The sequence below is a fragment of the Chrysemys picta genome, chromosome 1 (assembly GCF_011386835.1).
Source record: "Chrysemys picta bellii isolate R12L10 chromosome 1, ASM1138683v2, whole genome shotgun sequence".
In the NCBI taxonomy this organism is placed as follows: domain Eukaryota; kingdom Metazoa; phylum Chordata; order Testudines; family Emydidae; genus Chrysemys; species Chrysemys picta.
The window spans coordinates 57,942,495-57,966,813 of record NC_088791.1 but is presented as its reverse complement, the minus strand read 5'-3'; the positions used below and the strand labels follow the sequence as shown (position 1 = coordinate 57,966,813).

General features: G+C 36.6%; 1 protein-coding gene across 2 annotated transcripts in view; it reads right to left on the bottom strand.

Annotated features, from left to right (window-relative positions):
• ARID2 (AT-rich interaction domain 2) overlaps positions 1-24,319 on the bottom strand; it is a 161,057-nt gene that overhangs the window by 64,890 nt on the left and 71,848 nt on the right. For both annotated transcript variants that reach the window (XM_005297955.5, XM_065557432.1), the window contains 9 exons: positions 18,390-18,523; positions 17,225-17,443; positions 14,037-14,104; positions 8,611-8,677; positions 8,276-8,526; positions 7,008-7,104; positions 6,713-6,922; positions 6,149-6,313; positions 1,790-1,865 (listed from right to left, as the gene is read on the bottom strand). In XM_005297955.5, the coding sequence (XP_005298012.1) occupies positions 1,790-1,865; positions 6,149-6,313; positions 6,713-6,922; positions 7,008-7,104; positions 8,276-8,526; positions 8,611-8,677; positions 14,037-14,104; positions 17,225-17,443; positions 18,390-18,523 (1,287 nt within the window). The remainder of the gene's footprint in view (positions 1-1,789; positions 1,866-6,148; positions 6,314-6,712; positions 6,923-7,007; positions 7,105-8,275; positions 8,527-8,610; positions 8,678-14,036; positions 14,105-17,224; positions 17,444-18,389; positions 18,524-24,319) is intronic.

Below are 24,319 nucleotides of genomic sequence, written 5' to 3'. Positions count from 1 at the left end.
ACAGGGCCACCTGTTTTATATCTTGTTGGTTCATTTCCATTTAGAATTCAGAAAAAGAAAAATAACTATAGAGTACCCAGCACTTTGTTGCCTAACACAGAATCAGACAAAAAATAACCACTACAGATCCTTCTGACATTGTGTTGTATGATTTGTTTAATTACATTTTGTCATCAGATGGTGTTACACAACTGCAGCATAGAACAGTGATTCTGTTGCCTTTTTCAACTCCTTCCACTAAAATATTGTTTTTCTTGTTCCCCAAATCCTGGCTACTACTGAATAAGAGGTGGCAACTGCGGAATCTTTCTCTGATTTAACTGCCCATTCCTGCCTGCTTGAATGCAAGAGAAACTATTCTGCATCATTCCTTTTTGGTTTTGGGGGCCAGAAAGATTTCAGTGGCTCCTTTTCTACCTCTCCTAGGATTCGGGGTTGGCAGAACGGCAGCATGGGAAGCAGGGGAGACAGTCTGATTGCTCACTGTCCCCTGTATTATTACTTCACACCTCAGATATCAGTGGGACTGCTCTACTGTCTAATTCCCAGGCAGAAAGAGCAGGGTCACCCAGAGGATTCAGGGGGCCTGGGGCAAAGCAATTTTGGGGGCCCTTTCTATAAAAAAAAGTTGCAATACTATAGAATACTATATTCTTGTGGGGGGCCCTGTGGGGCCCAGGGCAAATTGCCCCACTTCCCCCCCCACACTTTGGGTGGCCCTGAGAAGGAGTATAGTATAAATATGACCTGTAGAATTCATCACTGTATACAATGGGCTTCTGAAGAAGCATGTTTGAGAGGAGGAATACGCAGATTCCACTTATTTTGGATTATGAAGATTTCAAATATTAGCTGCTATTTTCTAGCTAAAAACTTCTATTTGAGGATTTCTATATTAACTATATCACAGTAGTATCTAAGCTCAGAGTCTCATCATATGTTAGCGTCAACTAGCAATAACTTTATTAATGATGCCTCACACAGAGTACAATATAACTGTCTAACTACAAGCAGGAGCACAGGAGGCAACTCAGTTGACAAGCTAGGATCTGCAACAGAACTACTCCTGTGCAGCCAAAATCTTTGCTTAAGCTATAAGTGAAATGACAGACTTTCAGTGTAGAACCACTCTGCTTCTTGTAAAATGCTCCCCACTTCACTGTAAAGACGTGTGTGTAGATGAATATTTGAATCAATTCAATAACTAGCTCCATCTTGTGAATGTATGAACCCATATCATTTTTGTGAGGGAAGCGGGGAGTGTTGGAAGTAGAAGAGTTTCAGGAACTGATCAACCCAAAGACTTCAAATTTGAGTAGACGCATGTATAGGTCAACACCAGTTTGGGGAATCACCCTAGCCCTACTTGAGAGCTATGAGTTGGGTATCAATTCTCTAGAATATTGGATGTACAAACATACGTTATAACTAGTAAAAATATTAAAGCAAGTATGGGGTGAGGAAGGGTCGGAGGAAAAAAGGTCTTTCATCTTCCCTGGTTTGCTTGAACCTCCCACTGATGAAATCACAGCCTTCCAGAAATCTAGTTTCAAAATTTGAGAAACACATTCTTGTATAGCTACAGTAGTACAAGATTAAAATACTGTTTAGTTAGATAATGCTGCTTTACAGTTTTACAGCAAGATTAGATTTGTAATTAAATTAAAGAATTAAATTACATTCTAAGAAAGAGAAAACAACTAGTTTGAAGTATCATGTCAAGAGGCTAACATTTTGTGTTGTTTTTCTTCTTTCTCAAGAAAGTATTTGAATGGAACTGTATACTTACCACTGACATGCAAATTTCTCACTATCTATTTCCACTATTCCTGGTGGTGGAGCAATATGCTGTGCTGCTCTTGATGCTGTGGAAAAGGAAATAAAAAGATACATTTGCTGACATGTAATGATGATTCTTCCTATAAAATTGAGCATCTCAGGCAACACAAAGGATCATCGGAAGTTCAGTAGTTTCAAATTTGATTTGAAATTTGTTTTGTACTTTTGCAAGATCTCTCCTCTCACTCTTCCCCAAAGTAACAAGAGGGGTAGCCGTGTTAGTCTGAATCTGTAAAAAGCAACAGAGGGGCCTGTGGCACCTTTAAGACTAACAGAAGTATTGGAGCATAAGCTTTCGTGGGTGAATGCCCACATTCACCCACGAAAGCTTATGCTCCAATACTTCTGTTAGTCTTAAAGGTGCCACAGGACCGTCTGTTGCTCTTCCCCCAAAGAAGTTCATTTTGACAAAATTAAATGCAAGGATTAATTAATTATTTACATCTACAGAGAGATTCCTAGACACAAAGTATAACTACATATATTTAAAGAACTCCCCACATCCATGTCTTAAAAGGCAATAGCTTTATTTACTGAATGATCAGATTTGCTTTAAATCAACTCTGTTTAAATGCATGCCAAGTTGTTTCAAAGATGTAATGAGATGTGTGTGAGGACACATCTCCAGCAAGGTTTTTAGCCACTAGTGTAATTGTATTAGTGCAAACCGCTAGTCTAAATGTATTGCACTAGTATAAACCATGACTTGCATTAGCACACCTGGTTTGAAACTGGTTTTATGACAGAATGGAATGGAGTAACTGGAACCACAAGAGCCATGGGCAGTAAGAAGGAATTGAGAAACAAGTTGGTCCACTTCACCCTTCTTCCCCAGAAGGAGGAGATGTCACCAGGTGCAGACCCATTGACACTGATGGCCAAATGCTTCTGATCTCAAGTTCATGAGGCACATGAGCACCAACATACAGACACATACATATAGACAATCACGCAAAGAAGAAATATTGCTTTTTCTCAAGCTTGGCTGACCCCTCTGTCTTAGCTCCTCAATTCTTCCTGCCTGCACAAATATTCTAGCCACTTATATCCCAGGTTGGAACTAATCAGAACCAACTTGAGTTGACCTTACAGTAATAAAAAATGACTGCATCTTTATGCAAGATTCAAGCATTTGACATCAAGATGCTTCGACAGAATAGCGGTGCACTGTTGTCCAAGGGTGTTAAATCCTGCCTTAATTCTCTTTATAAAAAATGAATTACACTTTCAAATAAGAGAGCTATCCCTGGTGATCCATGCCATCAGCATCTCTGTGCTGAACTACTGCAATGATTTGACCACAAAGGCCACACAGAAGCTGCAACTACTGCAAGATGCAGTGGCCTGCCTATGAGGCCCGTTCACAGGCAGTCCTGTAAACCTGTGTTACACTGGTGATCGATGACCTGCAATAGGTCTCCACAGAGTTTTATATCTGCTTCAAGGTCGTGGCACTAATCTTTAAAGACCTTGACATGCTAGGACCTAGCTACCGTAAGTCTCTATCTTCCTGTCTAGCACTCTCATTTATGATTAGTAGGAATCATGTAGCTGATGTAAACAATCAGGGACGTGTCATTCTCAATGGTGGTCCCTTGGCTGTAGAATTCCCTATCATTATTCAGAATACTGAGATGGTCTGGGAACAAATAAGGTTTTCCCAACTACTCTCCCTTAATCTATTTTTCAGTTTGTGTGTGTCCATAACTCACCATGTGCACAAGCACTTCTTTGCTTAAGGAAAATGCTAAAACATGCTCAGGGCATCATTTTCAAAATGGTAGTAAGTTTAGTATTTCTGAACTAATTTTTTTCCAAATATTAAAATCACATTCCTCATTGAGGATATGTTTGAACTTTTAAATAAAAATGCTTTTGAGTTTTCTGAACACATAGAAGTCTCAGTTGTTCTTTAAAGTAGGCAAGCAACTTGCAACCACTTAACTTAAGCAGTGGGTCCAATTTTATTTTAACTTAAAAACAAAACAAACGCCTTCAAGAGCAGACCAAGCTTGGAAAGTTTTCACCAATGGGAAAACTTTTGAAAAAGTTACAAATCGTGGGAAAAGTGGACTACAGAATGAAATATAAAATAACTACTAATGCTGCCTTAGGACACGTTTGTGTGTAACACAAATACTAAGATTTTAGTTTGTAGTAGGAAATTATTATTTTGTAGAATGAAAATGTAACTGATACTGGGATATAATTACCTCATCCTCCAATGCTTTCCACATTAATTTAACTCTTTCAACCCAAACCGCTAGGCCACCTGTTTCAGTATCATACAGGTATTTCAGTATAGTTCTATTAGAGTCAAACATGTTCCATTAAAATAAAAAAGCAGTAACTAAAAAGTAAAGTTGTACATGAATGCTTACACTACCCTACATGGTTAAAAGCTCATGTAGACATGTTGCACTAATATCAAGTGGGGGCATTCCCTAATACAATTTATTCCAGTAACTTGCTTTACAGAGGTGCAGCACATCTATATATGATGTTTGTGCCTGTGTAACTACATCGAAGTAGTCATATCAAAGCAAAATACTCTAACGTGGGCAAGGCCTTCAATCGGCTAGCAAAAAGTTTGTCAAGATTTCATGGCTCATACTTTTCTGGAGTCAAGTCACTTTGAACTGCAATGTTTTATAAAAATAGTTTTGAGGAGAAGAATCTGATTAACTGAGAAAGGTTCTGGATGAGTGGGTAATCCAACAAAACACAATGTCTATTAAGTCCAAGAGGGAAAGGGAAAAATACTAGGGAAAAAAATTAAATTTATGTTTAGTCATAGAAATGAAACTGAAGTATTAGAGTCTTTGAGTCTGACCCTGACTTGAATGGGAGTTGCAGCTCACCAATATGTCTCAGGTTTACACCTTTTAGGAGCTTCCAGGAACCACGCAAAGGCAGTATGGGCCTTTAAAAAGTCTGTGGTACTTTAAGTATTGAGGGGGAAAAACGGGGTGGTGCTGGTGGGATTGGATTTTTTTGGCAGAGGAGGGAGGGAGTTTTTAAATTTGAACGTTTTTTTTTTAAATAATTTTTTTTTAAAAGCAGTAACATATGGCAAGATGTGTAGTTATTTCAGATAGCTACCCTTTTCAAATGGCTGAAAGCACCTGACTCCTGGGTCTCCAGTTTGAGCCAAATCCTGCAGGTTTTACTTTCACTGAAGTTATGGGAGTGAGGGAAGGAGGACTAGGACCAGCAAGTACATGCTTGATTGTATTATCAGTTGTTTAATTAATGAGAGTGACATTTATATTTGGATTGGATGAGTCACCAAGATGCCATGATCCAATAATGCTCATAACTTTCTTGATATGCAATGTATACTTGTGAAAAGCACTGAAGTAGATATCTTTCTCCTATACTTGCTGTTAGAGGAATCACATAGGTCAGCAGAATGTAATTTTGTATGTGAATTTAACAAGAAAAGTTCTTGTTAAAAACCTTGTGTGTGCACGTCAAAAGATACCAGATATCTAGAGTGAAATTTTGACCCTACTAAAGTCAAAGAGTGCTTTATCATTTATTTCAGTGGGGCCAGGATTTCACTCTGAAAATAGATTTTCTACAGCTAAACAATATCAACAATATCAAGTACATTCAGAGATTATAATGACCTCAACAAAGAATTAAACTTTCCTTTAAGCTTTAATTGTAGGTGTTAAATTTTGGCTCACATCACAAATGAAATGTTTAGTGGCTTCAATGTAGTCAATGGGAATTTTTTTTTAAATCTTCATTTCCATGATTCCATTAGATTCTGTAGCCCATTCTCCTAGAATTTGACCCTAACACTAACTGAGAACATATTTTACATACTGCCACGTACTTACTATTCACACAGAATATAACACAAAATGGACTAGCTACCTCTCAGAGTTGTAGATATTTTGTTGACATGCAAATGAACAGGTTAATTTTAAATAAAAATGTGTAACAACATTTTCATTGTGTACATTTTCAAGATTGACAGCGTTGAAAAATGTTAAGATTCTTTCCATCTTACTTCAGAGTGTTTTCATGTAATGACCAATATTGTTCCAAATATTTATTCAATTAGAAAAATAAAACAAAGATTAACTTAACATCCATTTTTCCAGCAACAATACTAAAAATATGCATGTCTGATCTGACATATTGAAGCACAAGTAAATCATTAAATTACGCACAGCTATATAGCTATACATATGCACGCAATTACATAGCTACAGATAGAAAGACAGATGGACAGTCACATATGCTATAAAGAATGTTCTACAGAAATACAAAAGATGTTCTCCTATAATAGACTAACCTGGGACAGCTGTTGCATGGGCCTGTGAGGAAACATGCTCCACCGCCTGTGGCCTGATTTCAGATACTTGATGGTTGGAGCTTTGATGTTCAATGAGTTTTACTGCAGTAAGTGCATCAGGTCCAAACATCTGGATGTCCATAGAAACCAGACATACTAATGTATCTAAAACATTAAATGCAAAACCAATAACGATATTACAACAAAACAAATATGAGTGTTTGGTATTGAACACACTGATTTGAATTAAACTGACACTTGCTGAAAGAAAAACAAACCCTCACACATTTCTGTGGATTTCTACATTATATTTTTCATGGCATATAAAGCCAATATATAATTCAAAATCCTGACCTGCTTTGGTGTCTATTTTCATTAGTTCTCTGAGAAAACAAAAATTCAGTTATGTAAATATACGGCAACAATATGCACATAATATATAAACACACACATTCTCTAAACTCTGACAAAGTAAAATTTCTGAATCCCTGAATGTGACAACGTGCCAATTCTTTTTCCTCAACAAATAAACTAATACGATATTTTGTTCTGCTTCTTCCTCACCTATGCTCTTGTCTACTTTAGCAATCTTTGTGCAGGCCACTTCTCCCATTTCTGTGAGCATGTATAGAACTTCGAGTGCTGAGATTACAAGCAGCACATCTGGTAAAGTGAGATGACATATTATTTCTTTGTAGGATTCTTGATCCACATATTCACAAATTAATACACCATTATCTTCAGCTTTACAAAGATTCCCCAAGATTTCCATGCCTGAAAAACAAATATAGAATAGTATTAAACAGCCAAAAATCATTCTCTTACTATTTACAAAAAAATCAGAAATCTAAGACCTTACCTCTCATTTTTAAGAATCTATCCCTTGCCATTAGGCATTTTGTAACAGTGTGAAACATTAGATGAGTAGTTTTGAAATCAACAGGGTCCAACAGAAGCTGAGAGAAGGGGAAAAACATATTTTAAACTGCAGTCCACGTTGTACGTACAGTCATAATACTTACAGTTCTTAAATTTGCATACCAAATTCAATGCTCAAAAGTCTTTATATGTTGGAATATGTTGTCACTTCTGTGAGCATGTAAGACTCTGCTTTAAATGCCTAGAGTTCTTAATTATTATTTTTAAAATTGCATTAACCCTTTTCTCTTCTGAAGTATTTGGGAAGAGGCTCTGAACTTCTCTTTTTTCTTTGAGTCTTTATAGTAAGGAAAATAACTGTATTCCTAGGCTGTCATCAGGATGGATATGAACGTTTTCCTAAACCCTATGAAACAGTAGCAGTGATTAGGGGTGAATTCCTCCCTATGGCTTTCACCATCCTTTGTCCTGTTTGTACAGCACCTAGCACGATGAGGTCCTAGTCCATGACTTGGGTCCCTAGGCACTATGGTAAATACTACAACTACCACCACCACCACCAGTGCTCTCTCAAAGGCCCTTCCACACTGAAAACACCATCCTAGTCAGATTTCTATCAGTAGCTGAGCACTACAGTATCTCCTTCCCTGCTATTTACTCATTCCAGGATTTCAATATATACACAATATCCAACTTTATATTTATCGGTGGTGTATAATGCCATAAAATGGATTGAGTTGGCCTGTTACTGTTTCTTCTTACATCTAAATAACTTTGAAAAGAAAGTCTCCCTCACTGATGATATATCCATGTGTATGTGACCTTCCCAAAGTCCCCCTGGTTTTCTCATACTCATTATTATAAACAGTGTATTGATACCTATTAACTGGTGACACGAGAATTCTTGTATTATCATAGTGGAATTATGATTTATAACCCATATGAATATTTTTCATTTTTAAAGTAATTCCCCGATGCCATGGAATTTCAATTGAAAATCAGAGATGATTTGAAGGATCCCATGCCCCTCACACAACTGTACTCCCTCACATGACTGTGCTTAGGCAAATTGGGGGCCCCACTCTATATCTGATTCCTAGCCTTGTGCATTCTGTTGAAATCTATTATTTGCAAATTCAAAGCACTTATTCACTACTACTTCAAATAAACACAAGAAAAATAATTAAATTTAAGACATCAGTCAAGCTACTTAATACTAAAGTAGCACCTTCTCCAAAGTATATTTACCTCTGCTGCAATATTTCCTAGTGTGTCAAGCCCCAATTGTCGTAGAGAAATAAAATGACTATGAGCAGAGAGTAGCAGGAACCGAAGACAGGTACGATTAGCTGCCAAAAGTTTAACGTTTCCCTCCTCAAAGGAAAGATTTCGCAATATCACTGCAATCTGAAGTACCCGCTGCCCTTCAATATCATTAATGCCCAACTTGCGAGGTGGATGAAATAAGGATTCCCATATCCATTCTTCTGATGGAACATCTACAAAAGAAAAACATCAACTTTAGCTATTCCTTTTCTATATTTACCAGAATTTATCTAATCAGTTTATTCAAGACATCTCACCTTGAGATTTGTTTCTGTCAGAAATGAGGTCACGTACTTCATTATCCTCGACAATATCCTTCCAAAACTGAGAACAGAATAAAAAGTAAAACTGAATTTCTGAAGTGTGATGTTTCCTTTACAGATACATTTGTTTTCTCTTCCGCCTCTTTAAAATATTCACAAATGGATAAGGATGTGTTTATCACTATTCCATCCCTTGAAAAAAATCCTCTTCCCATTCATGTCAGCTACTAGAGATCATCTTTAAGATGCAGTATCTAAATAATGGTACATTCTTCACTCCAGAGCTGAAACCTATGATGTTCAATATATTACAGCTGCTTTAAAGAAGTCTTCCTGCCACCCTTCCAAGACACCAAAGGTACTCCATCCACAATCAACCAATAGGATCTGAGACCTATTCCTATTCCACCACAAGGAATTCAAAGTACTTTACAAATTAAGGGCCTGATCTGCAAACCTTTACTGTGTGGCTAGTCTGACTACAGTCAAGATTAATCATATGATCAAGGATATGCTGGATCAAGCTCATAAGCTGATAAAATATATATGGATCACTTAATTCACTACTAAAATACAGCTGTCTCTTATGTGAAATGCAACAGCTCTATCATCAGAAAGTAAAACCCAGGAAACAATTTAGGACAAGAAATGAAGTAAAACCTCTAGGAGAATGATACTTCTATTGCAATCATCACTTGAGCTAGAGGAGGCCCTTTTTAAGAAGGAGCTTGAGACACTCAAGGAAGAGGGGTTTTGTCATGTTTAAACGATGTGTGCAAAACCAGATTGCCTTCAATTTCACTTGTCAATGCAATATACCCTTTTTGATGTTACTCTATTGGAAAGTGATGAAGAGGGTAAACATGCAAATTTCACTAGTGATAACAAAAGGAAGATGATCTTAGAATCATGAACGAGACATACTCCTTTAATTTCTCTAGTGTTTGTATTTTTAAAACACGGAAGAGGTGGTGTATCCTCAAATGCAAATCCTCAACCTTAATTTTAAAGTCTTTGGAAAGGCCCAGAGAACTAAGCCAATTAGGAATGTAGGGTTACTGCTGTTGCCAGTGCTCTTGCAGTGATACCAAAATCATAAGATGCTCTCACAATGCCATGGCATTAGTTAGACTGACTGTCAAACAATATGCTTTTGGTCTCTTTAAAATATTCAGGCTAAAAGTCCAAAAGGAAGCACTCTCAGATTTAAAAAAATGTATCTATCTAATACGGTTGGGTAATTTGAAGTTATAGAACAGTAGACTTTCTTCTCAGAGGTAAGTCATCCTGGACTCTCTCATGAGGTATAGAACATGAGGACTTGGCATGTTCTCTCTGCAGAAGCTGACATCCATGTCATCTTGGCATAGGCTTATTAAAAAATATTAAAACTCTAGCACTTGTACAATTGATGAGCTTTTTTAAAATTATTTTTAACCACAGTAGGTACTGAAGTTGAGGTAAAATATCAATACATTGCAGGAGCAAGACAGCCATAAGTAATGGGCAGTGCAATCTTAGCCTTTTGACAACGGTATCAAATAACATTGGCATTTTCTCCTGAAACAATGTCATTTTCAAATCCAACTTCTTCACCAATTAGCCCCATGTCCTGAAACTGCTAAAAATCATTTGGTGGTGACACAGAAGGCATCATAACACTGTCATCAGGGGGGCAATGATGAAGGACCAGTTCATCCCCACATTCCTCTTTATAGTATGTGTCTAATAAATCCCCCCATGCTGGCTAGAGGAGATTTTAAACACTCCATGGAAAGATCAGAGCTGACTCCTGAGGTCATTTAGGTGAAGGACAATTGGCAGTATGAAAGGTTTCAGAGTAGCAGCCGTGTTAGTCTGTATCCGCAAAAAGAAGAACAGGAGGACTTGTGGCACCTTAGAGACTAACAAATTTATTAGAGCATAAGCTTTCGTGGACTATAGCCCACTTCTTCGGATGCATATATATGTATCCGAAGAAGTGGGCTATAGTCCACGAAAGCTTATGCTCTAATAAATTTGTTAGTCTCTAAGGTGCCACAAGTCCTCCTGTTCTTCTTTTTAATTGGCAGTATATCTCTCTGATGACTTCTTTAACAATGTTGCTACTATATAAAGGGCTTGTATCACTTCATACCAGGGTACAGGTAAAGCCAAAGATAAAGGCTCCTAGCGCTCTCAGAATAAGGAGAACAGTTGAAGTACATAGCCTGAAAGAGATCTGTCTGATTCTAAAAACCACAGAACAAGGATGAAATTCACCTCAGTTGGGACCTGAGCCAACCTTAAAGATGTTACTTCAGAACCAAAGAAACATCTCTCTTAGATAAAGAAGGCTAGCGACAGACAACTCTGGCTGTCAGGTCTAAAGAAACACTATTCTCCAGAACAGACTAATACAGGAGTGCCCTCTCAGAAGCTCAAGTGAGAGAACCACAAAGGCATCAAGAGTCAAGGTTTCACCTGGACAGCCTATAAGAGCTGAGGCATCTGTTGTCAGAACAGCGGTATTAGGCACTCAAATTTCACAACTTAGAATAATAGAATCATAGAAGATTAGGGTTGGAAGAGACCTCAGGAGGTCATCTAGTTCAACCCCCTGCTCACAGCAGGACCAACCCCAATTAAATCATCCCAGCCAAGGCTTTGTCAAACCGGACCTTAAAAAGCTTTAAGGATGCAGATTCCACCACCTCACTAGGTAACCCATTCCAGTGATTCATCACTCTCCTTGTGAAATAATTTTTCTTAATATCCAATCTAGACCTCCCCCAGTGCAACTTGAGACCATTGCTCCTTGTTCTATCATCTGCCACCACTGAGAACAGCCTAGCTCCATCCTCTTTGGAACCCCCCCTTCAGGTAGTTGAAGGCTGCTATCAAATCCGTCCTCATTCTTCTCTTCTGCAGACTACATAAGCTCAGTTCCCTCAGTCTCTCTTCATAAGTTATGTGCCCCAGACCCGTAATCATTTTTGTTGCCCTCCGCTGGACTCTTTCCAATTTGTCCACATTCCTTCTGTAGTGGAGGGCCCAAAATTGTATGCAATACTCCAGATGTAGCCTCACCAATGCCAAATAGAGCGGAATAATCACTTCCCTCAATCTGCTGGCAATGCTCCTACTAATGCAGCCCAATATGCCGTTAGCCTTCTTGGCAACAAGGGCACACTGTTGACTCATATCCAGCTTCTTGTCCACTGTAATCCCCAATGTAAACTTCTGACTTTCATATCCAAGGACTTATTCAACTCTGACTTTTAGCTGGATCAATAAACTTCCAATGTTCATAGCTCACACTGTTCTCAAAGGAAAGATGTCAGTACTTCAATATCAACCAGTTCCACCTATGCCAAGTCTCTGGCTCTAGGAATGCTTGGAACTGAGCAATTTGCAAGACATGATTTAAGAATCTTGGGTTTTGTCTAGATTAGGAAAAGAGGTTGAAATTAAATTGGGATTAGCCACCACATTAGTACACAATGGTGCAAAACCTTACTATTAACTGTCACTGTAGGAAACATGATAGGAGAAGTGAATGATGACCCTATCAAAATAAATATTTGCACCTGGCAGAACAAGTGACAGACAAACCAACATTTACAAAAGAAAATCTGAACAACAAGAGCAAGAAGAGAGCACAGATCTACGTAAGAACCATTTTGCTAATTTTATAAAAGTATAAGCAACCCAAAAGAAAAAAGAACAAGCACGCAACCTCCTGCTCTTTCCAACACAATGCATTTGTTGTGAGTCAACAGAATAACAGGGGAAATTTAAATTTAAAAATACCAACATTTTATATACAGAAGCAGAGCTGCTATATGAAATAAATAACTTCCTGTGGTGGGATCAACAAACTGCTTAAAATAAGATTCTATGAAAAAAATGGATTATTGTAATATATAGGTATTTTTAGATGTGGTATTAGTTTATGGCATGCCTTCAAAAGTGTTTTACAGTAGTGTGGTACTATATACCATGTAACATTTATAAATAGATCCTTGGAGCACATCCAAGTTTCTTATTAGTAAACCTTACTGCAACTATGCTGGTTCTACTTAACACCCAATTAAGAGAGTTTATTAAAACCATCTGTCTACATATACTATAATTATTTAAGATGATATAATTTATTATATGTTTGTTAATTACAATTCAATATAATTTCAAATGTTTACATATCTAGACATAGCACCTGATGTTGTTCTTCATTAACTATTACACAAACTGCATCAGTTTTAGGGGATAGCAAAACCAGAAAAGCTAGCTACTTTTGAATAAAAATTTCCAAGCATAATATTTCTGGACATCTGTCTGACAGAAAAGATGAAGACAAAGACCACAAGGCACAATTTTTGACACTTAACCTTAGTATACTTTAACATACGTCCAAGCTCCAATCATAAAAAGTAATGCCTATTTTCTTTATTCTCAATTTTATTCTTTTGGGAGAGTCCACCTATTTTTATTTTAGCAATGAAAAAAATTTAATGGGCACTACCGTTACCCAATTTGGCCCAACATTAAAGTTATGTAAAAACTAGCTTAACACAATACATGAACATAAAAATTCCTCTGCAATGTCTGTAATGCAAATATTGCTGCATTCAGTTGATATATTAAAAAGAAAGAAAGAAAGAAAGAAAGAAAGAAAGAAAGAAAGAAAGAAAGAAAGAAAGAAAGAAAGAAAGAAAGAAAGAAAGAAAGAATTTGAGCAGAAATCAGACTATAAACTGAAGTGGAACTAACTAGTCTAATCCCCCACCCCTCACTGGCCATTTCTGTCACCTGGAAATAAACAGCAAAAATTAGCAAAATAAAACATTTTTTAAAATTCTTCCAATTTGAATAATATAAGTTATTTGAATCCTTCTTAAGGAAATCTGTTGTGTTATATTAACATGATAGAATCCCCTTAAGCAAACATAATGAAATGTCAAATCCCTTTCATATATATTATATTACACGCTACCGAGCACCATACAAATATTAATCCAGGACACAGAGGAAGTGTTTACATATAATAGAAGTGTAGCCAGAAGTAATTTTGCTACACATTAATATAGCATATCATGCCCTCTAGTGGAAAAAAAACAAAAATGTCTTGTGCAAACCTAGCTACTATAATGTAAACTCCTAATTGAAGGGCTTGTTTAAAAAAATTCTGTAACCTTTGTCTATTCTACAACTCGCCCTTCCTTTTTCTTAATGCTTTTCTTCCTACTTACCCCCAAGTTTTATCACAAATATCCTTGAGTTAGTATGCTACTATATTTTCTTGAAAGCAATAAACTGGAAAGTAATTCAAAGTCACATTCTGGTACAACTTATGTGAAAACCATTTTGATGCTTTAAGAGACTTAGACTTTGCTACTGGCAGTGCACAGTTTAAAACAGTTTCATAATTTCAAAATTACCTTAACAAAATCTCTATCAGTTTTCTCCTTCCATTCGTCTCCAAATACAGTAGAAAATGATCCTAAAGCTTTAAGCATAAAAAAAACAATGTCAAAATGAGCTGAACATTTTCATTTGATTTTCTACCAATCAACAATACAAATAAAGATTCAACAATACTACAGACCACTCAGAAGTTTCTTTTTTCTTCGAGTAATTTTGCAGTAAGATGTAGTAAACCACTGTAATTGCTACTGCAATACACTCAACTGACTGCTGTTGCAGTACTACAGTTTATTAAGGCACAAGAAAATATTTGAATGGTCTAAACTTTGTGTACCTTTGCCTTGTATCTTAAAGAGCCATGACATGCTTTTCTAGAATTCTTTTGACAAAAGTATGAAGTGGTTTCCTAGTTTTAAATCTCATGTCAACAACTAGTTTTTTCTTGTACATAGTAAAGAGTAAAGATGATCCCAGTTGTTTAGCATGGTGCCTAGGCAAAACTTCCCTTGAAGCTTTCAAGAAGCCAACACAATGGCTAGACAACACTACCACTTACTAAAATATTAGTATTTTACAAAGAAGCTTTATGATAATTCCTGGCTGCTTTGGTGGAACCGGTAAATAATATTACATAAAATTTTCTGGCCTATCACTCTTTGGAAGCAACAAAGATTAGTTCACAGGATTTCCCTTGACAGGAAAATAACTATTTTGCAGCTTGGAAATCTGCGATTAGTGTCAATATGAAGTTGTATAAAACAGTATTTGGTTCACAGTATATTTTTATTGTGAAAAATTGCTACAATTTTCAGCTGAAAATAATGAAGCAGCATTTGACATCTTACAGAATCCAGGACCAAGGCTTCTGCACCATTTGGCATGCAAGGCCTAATTAAATATTTTGAGGATACAAACAAGTTATTTAAAACAATCCTACTGACAAGATGGGAAAAAAGGTTTTGTATTCCCATCATGTTCTTAGGTTACATAAGAGAACTTGAACTTAAAATGAAAAACGAATGTTAAAAAACTGAGACAGTACTCCTGAAAGAGAGAGGCTGTCCTAAGACATGCAAGGTAAGAGTTATCTCAAATTTTCAAACTGGAATAAATCCTAAGAGGTTAACAAAATTGAGAAAAATATAACTAGAAATGTTACATCTCAAAAAAGAGAATTAACACAATTCACAAACTATAATGATGAAAACTATATATATGCTCTGGAACAGGGGTCTCAAAGGTGTGGCCCGCCGAGTTATTTACTGCAGCCAGCCAAGCTCCCCGCCCCCCCTGAGTTATTTCCTGCAGCTGCCAAGCTCCCCAGCATGCCATGTCCCTGCTCCTCTGCCTAACTCCAGGCGCTTTCCAGATGGGAGGTGGGGAGGAGCGGGGAGCCGCTCGTTCAGGGGAGGAGGCGGAGAAGAGGTGGGGCAGGGACTTTGGGGAAGGGGTTGGAATGAGGGTGGGGAAGGGGTGGAAAGAGGCGGGGAAGGGGCGGAGCCTCATGGAAGGGGTGGAGTGGGGGCGGGGCCAGGGGCAGCGGGGGAGAAGAGGTGTCAGTGATGCGGCCCTTGGGCCAATGTACTAGTCCCCATGTGGCCCTCGTGCTCATTTGAGTTTGAGATCCCTGCTCTAGAAAATAAGTATTCCCTCACTACATGGGTAGGGAAATAGGACACATCTGTCTTTTGCATTGATCAGACCCTCACTGCTGGATGTATTAGAGAGTAGCTGAAAATAAAATCCTTCTCCTAGTGGAAGAAAAGAACATGTCTATTACAAATTTGCCTCTCTCAAATACCAATGATTATTCATTTACTATTGTTAGCGATGGCCTAGAACTTTACCTCAAATACTTCTCAGCTGAGGAAGACCATAACAGAAAGAACAGCTAGTACAGGACACCAATGAAACAACCGTATGGAAACACAGGCTTGACCTTCAAAAGTTAACAATGGAGGACTAGCCCTGAGTGTCCAAAAAGGCATGAAACAAAAGAACATTCAAACCTTGCTGAAGCACCTTTCTCATTTCTGTAAAAGCTACTTTGAAGAAGGAATTGTCCTGACTCTCAGCAGAGTGACCACTCAAATTCAGACTCTAAGGATGGGCCTCTGGGAAGGATTAATTAGGGAACTAAAATTAACTTTAGACACTCTTTAAACATTCCTTCCACTTGGGAGTCCTTGTGACTAGCCCAGATGCAGACAATGTATTGGTCTGGTGAAATGTGAGGGACATCCTATTAAGAAAAAACACAGTAAAAGGACAGACACACAACCCAAAAAATCTGAAGGAGAAATTAGACCAGCACTCATATATTACTGACATGAAGAACTTTTTACATACTACAAATGATTAAGGAAATAAAAAAGTTGATAATATTTTTAAAAATGAGTATATAATGTGCCTCACATATACTCTTCCCCACAATTGAAGGAAAACAGTAAAAAGATAGTAATTTTGATGCAGTATTTTGCAAGAATATGCACACGCATGCATGGAGCAATAATTCAGTATTGAAATAGTTTTGTGAAATACAACTTCTTAAAATACTAAAAATGCAAGCAGGCCAATTAAATATTTCTTAAATCCAGACTGAGATCATTTTAATGATATTGAGGTCTGATTTCTAAATTTCACTGTGCTTAGGAACTAACAAATCTTTGTTTTATCAGAATATAAACTCAGTGTGTCATTTTTATAAGATGCTTCTTTCTATTTTTAATATGTAATTTACATCAAAATGCACATCTTTTAAAAATCAACAAAGTCCTATGCATTCATCAGGAAAACAAACAAACACATACGTCCTGACATCAGAGGCTAAGTGGAAATCTAATGCTAAACATTTATCACTGAACTCAAGTAATTTAAAAATATTACTGAAAACCCAATTCTTAAGTTTCACTAAATTAAACTGTTAAATGATAAAGTTTCTAAAACATATATATATGCTAGCTGAATAAAAAGGTAATTTTAATATTCAAAGCCTGACGTGAAGCACAAGTTATGAAATAATTAAAAAAGAAAACTAAGTATCAAGTTAATTTCTCTTCAGTAAATTATTTAAAATTTACTATAAATGAAGAATGATGATTATTCAAAATTGAAAGAAGCTACAAAAATATATTTGCAGCTTTCCTGCTCAGATATTAAAAATGTTATATACAGTAAAAATAGAATTCAACTTAAAACTTACTGTCATCAAATACCCCAGCATTAGCAAGCAGTAGAGTGATGATTTTAGGGTCCTTTTCAAGCTGCATGACATGCTTGCTTTCATTTGACAGAAGAGTGCACACATTAATAGCAAAGTCCACTTCATTCGGGAGTCCAGATAACAGTGAAAGCACCAATTTATTATAGTCATTTGGCGAATTAAAGTCCATAGACAGCCCATAGCTTTGACGAAGATAATCTAACCAAGACAAAAAAAAAAAGTGAGAACAATGGTTCTGCAGCCAAACTAATAAAATGAATATTCTGGCTGACATAGTAAGTAAAATATCAATAATTCTCTTTAATTTAAATAATTCATGGCATTAAACCAACTTTTCCAACATTTCATTTGTTTTTTTCCATTTTTTTTGGGCCAGAACATTGAGACCATTCCCATTGGATATGGATCTTGCCAGTTAGTTATTCATTTCAGAATGGAACATTGCAATATACGCTCTACTAGAGGAGAACCTTGAAAACCACTTAAACTTCAGCTAGGACAGAATGCAGCCCAATTATTTAGAGATACAATATTATTTATTTGTATTATCATATCACCTAAGAGCCCAGGGCCTAACTGTACTAGGTGCTGTACAAATACAGAACAAAAATAGGCAGTCCCGGCCCCAAAGAGCTTACAATCTAAGTGGACTGTATTGGCATCAAATTTGTGTCTGTGTTCCAGTCAAGATTTGCATTTTGATCTGAAGAGCCCCATATGGTATGGATTCTCTGGCTACATTATAGACCACCGGGCTCCTCAAGTTGTAACCCAGAAATTGAGATCAGCAGAACCCAGATTTAAACATCTGTGAGCTGCAGGGAGACCATTATTGGTGAAAACTCTGAAATTCGCTCCTTAACTTGGCCCAATTGATCCTGAGTTTGTTGATTTTCAAAGAATATCACTTCAAGGCCTATCTATCTGTTTACCCAAACTCTGGAGGAATTGGGATTATTTATGGATTTGGAGGTTTTCTTGTTTTTTGGGTAACAGGAGAAAATATTTTTGTTAGATAATGATTTAACTGACAAAGTGTTGATGTTTTTTAATAACACTGTAAATGCATTTAAAGTGCCCCAGTTAAAACATGGAAAATTAAAATAAATATCACAACTATCTTTTTCTCAAAAATGTAATTTACCTGACACACTGTGTTGCTGGTAATTGTAGGAAGATGGAATTGCACCTATAGGAAGTTGTGGCTTTGGATTGCCTGGTTGTACCTCATCATCGTCCTCCCCAAAATGATGTACTTTCTCGTACTTTTCTAGATAGCTGAAATTAAGAAAGCAAAGATTTTTAATATTTATCATGCAACTAACACTCCTGTCCTCTAAGAGTTGAACTGCTGAAGGAAACAGTAGCAACTGCAGAAAAAGAGGTTTAGTGAAAGCAATAGTTAAACTGTGGTATAAAATACAAAACCATGAATCAGACTGACAAAAGGTGATACAGGCAGATAAGTGGAATCATGATTTAGATATGACATTTGTTTATATTTGCCAACAATACTCCTTAGCTAAAAATTATAGTATAACTAGCCACCTTGTAACTAAGCCCATTTTCTTTTTCTGTGGATTAGTTTTTGCTTTTGTTACCTGACATATTTTTGTATGTGCTTTTATTACCTGCAGGTAGAAGTATTTACAAATTACTACAAGAAATTTCATCAGAAATATTTTACATAGTTTACCATTAAAAGCATAATATGGCAAAGAGTAGGCAACACAGACATAATCAACAGGTTAAAAATAGTGGTTCATAAAGAAAATACTTGGAATATAAATATGCTAAATTCAACAAGTGGACACTGAAAATGCTAAGACTCAGTAACAAGCTAAATGACACTATTGGAACTCCGTTAGAATCACTCATGCAGTAATGCAGACAGAATGTGATATTTTAAGAGGTGACAGGCTATGTCAAAAGGGGTAGGAAAATAGAAACTATACAGAGTCATGGCTGGATACATCAAATTGGTGGTAACAAGGCAAACTGTTAATGTACAGGAACTCGTCGCTTAACACTGTAGTTATGTTCTTGAAAAATGCAACTTTAAGTGAAACAATGTTAAGTGAATCCAATTACCCCATAAGAATTAATGTAAATAGGGGAGGGGGTTAGGTTCAGGGAAATTTTTTTTGCCAGATAAAAGACCAAAAAAAAAAAAAAAGGGGGGGGGGGGCATTTTAATAAAGAGACAGTAGGGTTTGTGTGTTTGATGGGAAGAGGTTGGGGGGGGGCCTTGGGGGAAGGGGTGGAGTGGGGGCAGGCACATGCTTGGCACAGCATTTGACACAGTGTGAGAAAGGGCGCTAAACTGTGGGCTTCTATGGTAATGACAACACTTCTGGGTTTTGACCTATAGGTGAGGGTATTCTGGGTTTTGGTGGGGGTATTCACATACTTTTGATTGATCAGAAAAACTGAATGCCTTTTCTGGGATCTGAAACTTCATAGTCACTTTTCGTGGACCCCTTAGAAAGTCTGCGGACCAGTTGAAAACCATTGGCCTAATTTTAAGCATGTGACTATTCTCATTGATTTTAATGGGACTACTCACATGCTTAGAATTAAAACCATGCTTAAATTCCTTGCTGAACCAGAGCCTAAAATAAGTAAACATATCTTTACATTTCAACCAATATAATTTTCATAATAAAAAGCTTTATTAAAGGTTTAAGTTAATCTCATAAGAGGAAGAAAATTAAGTGTTAAAAAGGGCTGTGAGTAGGTGTTGCATAAAACAATTATGATTAATCAGACGTACAGTACTTTGAAAACATAAAGCACTATGTAAATGATAAGTATTATTAGATGACCCACTGCTGGGAAACCATCTTTATTACTTAGGTTCCATTTGGTGAATTAAGGACCTAGCAGAAATCTTAACTATATCACTTTGCTTTTGCTGATTAAAATACATTTATATTTAAATACTGTTGCTTCTATATTTCTTCAAAATATAGATCCTCGCTGATGCTCTTTACCTTTTCATTTAAATGTCTGAAAAAGAGCAGACCCCAAAAAATTATGAGTAACTGAATTTTCTTTCCACTTGATGTCAAATGTCAACATTTCCCCTCCCACAATCTTTAGGACTTAAATTTCAGTTCTTCCCTTACAGCTCATTTTCCTTCCGCTTCTCACTTCTTTCCCTCCCCTTGAGCCCTTTAATCAAAATTTCAACCAAATACTATTTATAACTTTCATATGTCAAGAGGTGCTTTTTAGCATGTGCATTTTCACAACGCTGCTCTGAGCAAAATGAAAAAATGACTGCAGCTCCTTTTTAAATAACTTCACTCTTTGCTGGAGTGATGGGACATTTAACAAGACTAATACTTTACAAAAGCCCACACAATTACATACTTTCAGGATTTCCCTTCCTTCTATTGTATTTTACCAAAAGAGATACATCACAATAGAAGCTTTACTTTTCTTTATAATCAGCCACCATCAAAATGTATTGCTCCAATCACTTCCATTCCCTAGCAATGAATTGTTATGCATCCTATACTGAGTGTTGCATCACTAGATGCATCAGGCAGGAAGAACACAAAGATTGGAGGCGACAATTTTGTTTTCCAAAGCCTTGTTCACTTTACAACCTTTAAACAATTTTCTGGTAATCTTTTTTAAATGGTTAATGCATTTTTTTTAAGAGAATGTAACAACCAAGTCAAAGAACCATGTGCAAACCCTGCACAAGAGGTAGTCTTGAACAACGCATGGGATCAAATGGTCTTAAAGTAATGGGGAGAGATGTACTGAATAACTATGTAAATTGGTTTTCCAGTAATACAAAAATTAACAGCATAGCATCAATAAATAAAGTGGTTACTTCTATATAAACAGTGAGATTTGGTACATTCATTGCTAAGTGTACATTACTAAAAAAAAGAGCACAAAGCTGTACTAGAATGGTTGACCATTCAGACTGACAGACAGGAAACAGTGTGATGAATCATGGGTTACTTGTCCCATAATTCCACACATTCCAAAATATATCTCAACTGGTTTTCCAGAAGAACGATTTAGATTCTCTAATGTGGCTTTAAAACAAGGCTTGAGATGAATGGGATAAAGCATTAATCTCCAAATGTGAAAGCTAAGAATTTATGCTTTCATATGATCTGAAAAAAAACCCTCATCTTTCCAGTCATATAAAGCATTCATTTCTAGCTCTGGGGGTTTTGCAAGATATGTAAACTTAGATCATGTTCTGATTACCATCTTCTTTGAATCCAGAAATCATTTAGTGATCTCTAGCTGAAGAACCATTGGAGTTAGACACGAGTGCTTTATATCATCTGCCAGTGTAAATTCCCAGCTTTCTGAGTTAGAGATTAGTACTTTACATTCAGATTAGGGCAGTCGAGAATAAAAAAAAATAATTGCAATTAAGAGCACTGTTAAACAATAATAGAATACCATTTATTTAAATATTTTTGGATGTTTACTACATTTTCAAATATATTAATTTCAATTACAACACAGAATACAAAGGGCACAGTGCTCACTTCATATTTATTTTTGATTATAAATATTTGCACTGTAAAAAAACAAAAAAAAATATTTTTCAATGTACCTCATACAAGTTCTGTAGTGCAATCTCTTTATCATGAAATTTGAACTTACAAATGTAGAATTATGTAAAAAACAACAACCCTGCATTCAAAAATAAAACAATGTAAAACTTTAGAGCCTACAAGTCCACTCAGTCCTACTTCTTGGTCAGCCAGTCACTCAGACAAACAAGGTTGGTTACAATTTGCAGGAGATAATGCTGCTCGCTTCTTGTTTCAATGTCACCTGAAAGTGAGAACAGGCATTCGCATGGCACTGGGCTGGTCTACATTAGGGGGGGAAATCGATCCAAGATACACAACTTCAGCTACGCGAATAGTATCTTGGATCGAATTACCTGGGGTCCACACGGCACGGGATCGATGGCCGCAGCTCCCCCGTCGACTGCGCTACTGCCGCTCACTCTGGTGGAGTTCCGGAGTCGACGGTGAGCGCGTTCGGGGATCGATATATCGTGTCTTAACGAGACGCGATATATCGATCCCAGATAAATCGATTGCTACCCGCCGATACAGCGGGTAGTGAAGACATACCCACTGTTGTAGCTGGTGTTGCAAGATATTTACGTGCCAGATGCACTAAAGATTCATATGTCCCTTTATGCTTCAACCACCATTCCACAGGACATGGGTCTATGCTGATGATGGGTTCTGCTCAATAACAATCCAAAGCAGTGCGGACCGATGCATGTTCATTTTCATCCTCTGAGTATGTCACCAGCAGAAGACTGATTTTCTTTTTTGGTGTTCAGGTTCTGTAGTTTCCACATCGGAGTGTTGCTCTTTTAAGACTTCTGAAAGCATGCTCCATACCTCGTCCCTCTAAGATTTTGGACAGCACTTCAGATTCTTAAGCCTTGGGTTGAGTGCTGTAGCTATCTTTAGAAATCTCACATTGGTACCTTCTCTGTGTTTTATCAAATCTGCAGTGAAAGTGTTCTTAAAATGAACAACATGTGCTGAGTCATCATCCGAGACGACTATAACTTGAAACATATGGCAGAATGCGGGTTAAACAAAGCCAGAGACATACAATTCTCCCCCAAGGAGTTCAGTCACAAATTTAATTAACGCATGATATTTTTAAATGAGCATCATCAGCATGGAAGCATGTCCTCTGGAATGGTGGCTAAAGCATGAAGGGGCATACGAATGTTTAGCATATCTGGCACGTAAATACCTTGCAATGCTGGCTACAAAAGTGCCATGTGAACATCTGTTCTCGTTTTCTGATGACATAAATAAGAAGTGTGCAGCATTATCTCCCATAAATGTAAAGAAACTTGTTTGTCTTAGTGATTGGCTGAACAAGAAGTAGGACTGAGTGGAGTTTTAGGCAATAAAGTTTTGCATTTTTTTGGTTTTGACTGCAGTTATGTAACAAAAAAAATCTACATTGTAAATTGCTCTTTCACAATAAAGAGATTTCACTACAGTATTTATATGAGGTGAATTGAACAATACTATTTCTTTTATCTTTTATACAGTGCAAATATTTGTAATAAAAATAAAAATATAAAGTAAAGTACACTTTGAATTCTGTGTAGTAATTGAAATCAATATATTTGAAAATGTAGAAAAACATCCAAAAATATTTAATAAGTTTCAATTGGTATCCTATTGTTTAACAGTGCAATTAAAACCGAGATTAATCGTGATTAATTTTGTTGAGTTAATTGCATGAGTTAACTGTGATTAATCGTCAGCCCCTAATTCAGATACATTACTATTGGCTGCTAAAAATCACAAGGGGAAAAACTATTGTACAGGTGCCTAGATGGTGAATCAGCCTACATATTTTTAGGGACATTAAATATTTCCAGCCTCTGGTTCTGGATAAGTTAATAAGCAAATGTCAGTCCCTGGCAACTATTCTAATATTTTTTCAATTAAAAAATATTGTTGAGCTCTAATTTTAAAAACCCAAAAGATTAAGAAAATCCAGTGCTATGGAAATTAGATTTCTTACTCAGCTTCACCAAATTCAACTTACCAACTTGCCTCCTGGAGCAAGTTAAAACAAACAAACAAAAAAAATAAAATAAAATAAAAACAGGTCAGTAAGTTTGTATTAGTTTTTCCATCATGGTCACAATAAGGGAGAAAGGGTATATTAAAACCTGGCCTGTTAAAGACTGCTTTCACTCCCAATATTGATAGCAAAGGAGGCACAAAATCAAGCCTTCGTCCTGAAGACTCTTATGCACATGCTGAATTTTACTTCCATAAGGCCTCACACAAAGTTCACTGAAATCAAGGAAACTTACCCCACTGATTTAGCATTAGGCTCATGAGTAGTCTCAATTATATCAACACGATTACCCCTAGTAATAAAATTAAGCCTGTGTTTTCAGGATCGGGGGGACCAGCCTTAACCTTACATTTCCTGATTTTTGCTGGTTTGCCTCAAAAGCGTAGCATTATTTAAACATGTTTACTATTAAATATAACAATAATATTACACAGAAGAACATAAAATCCC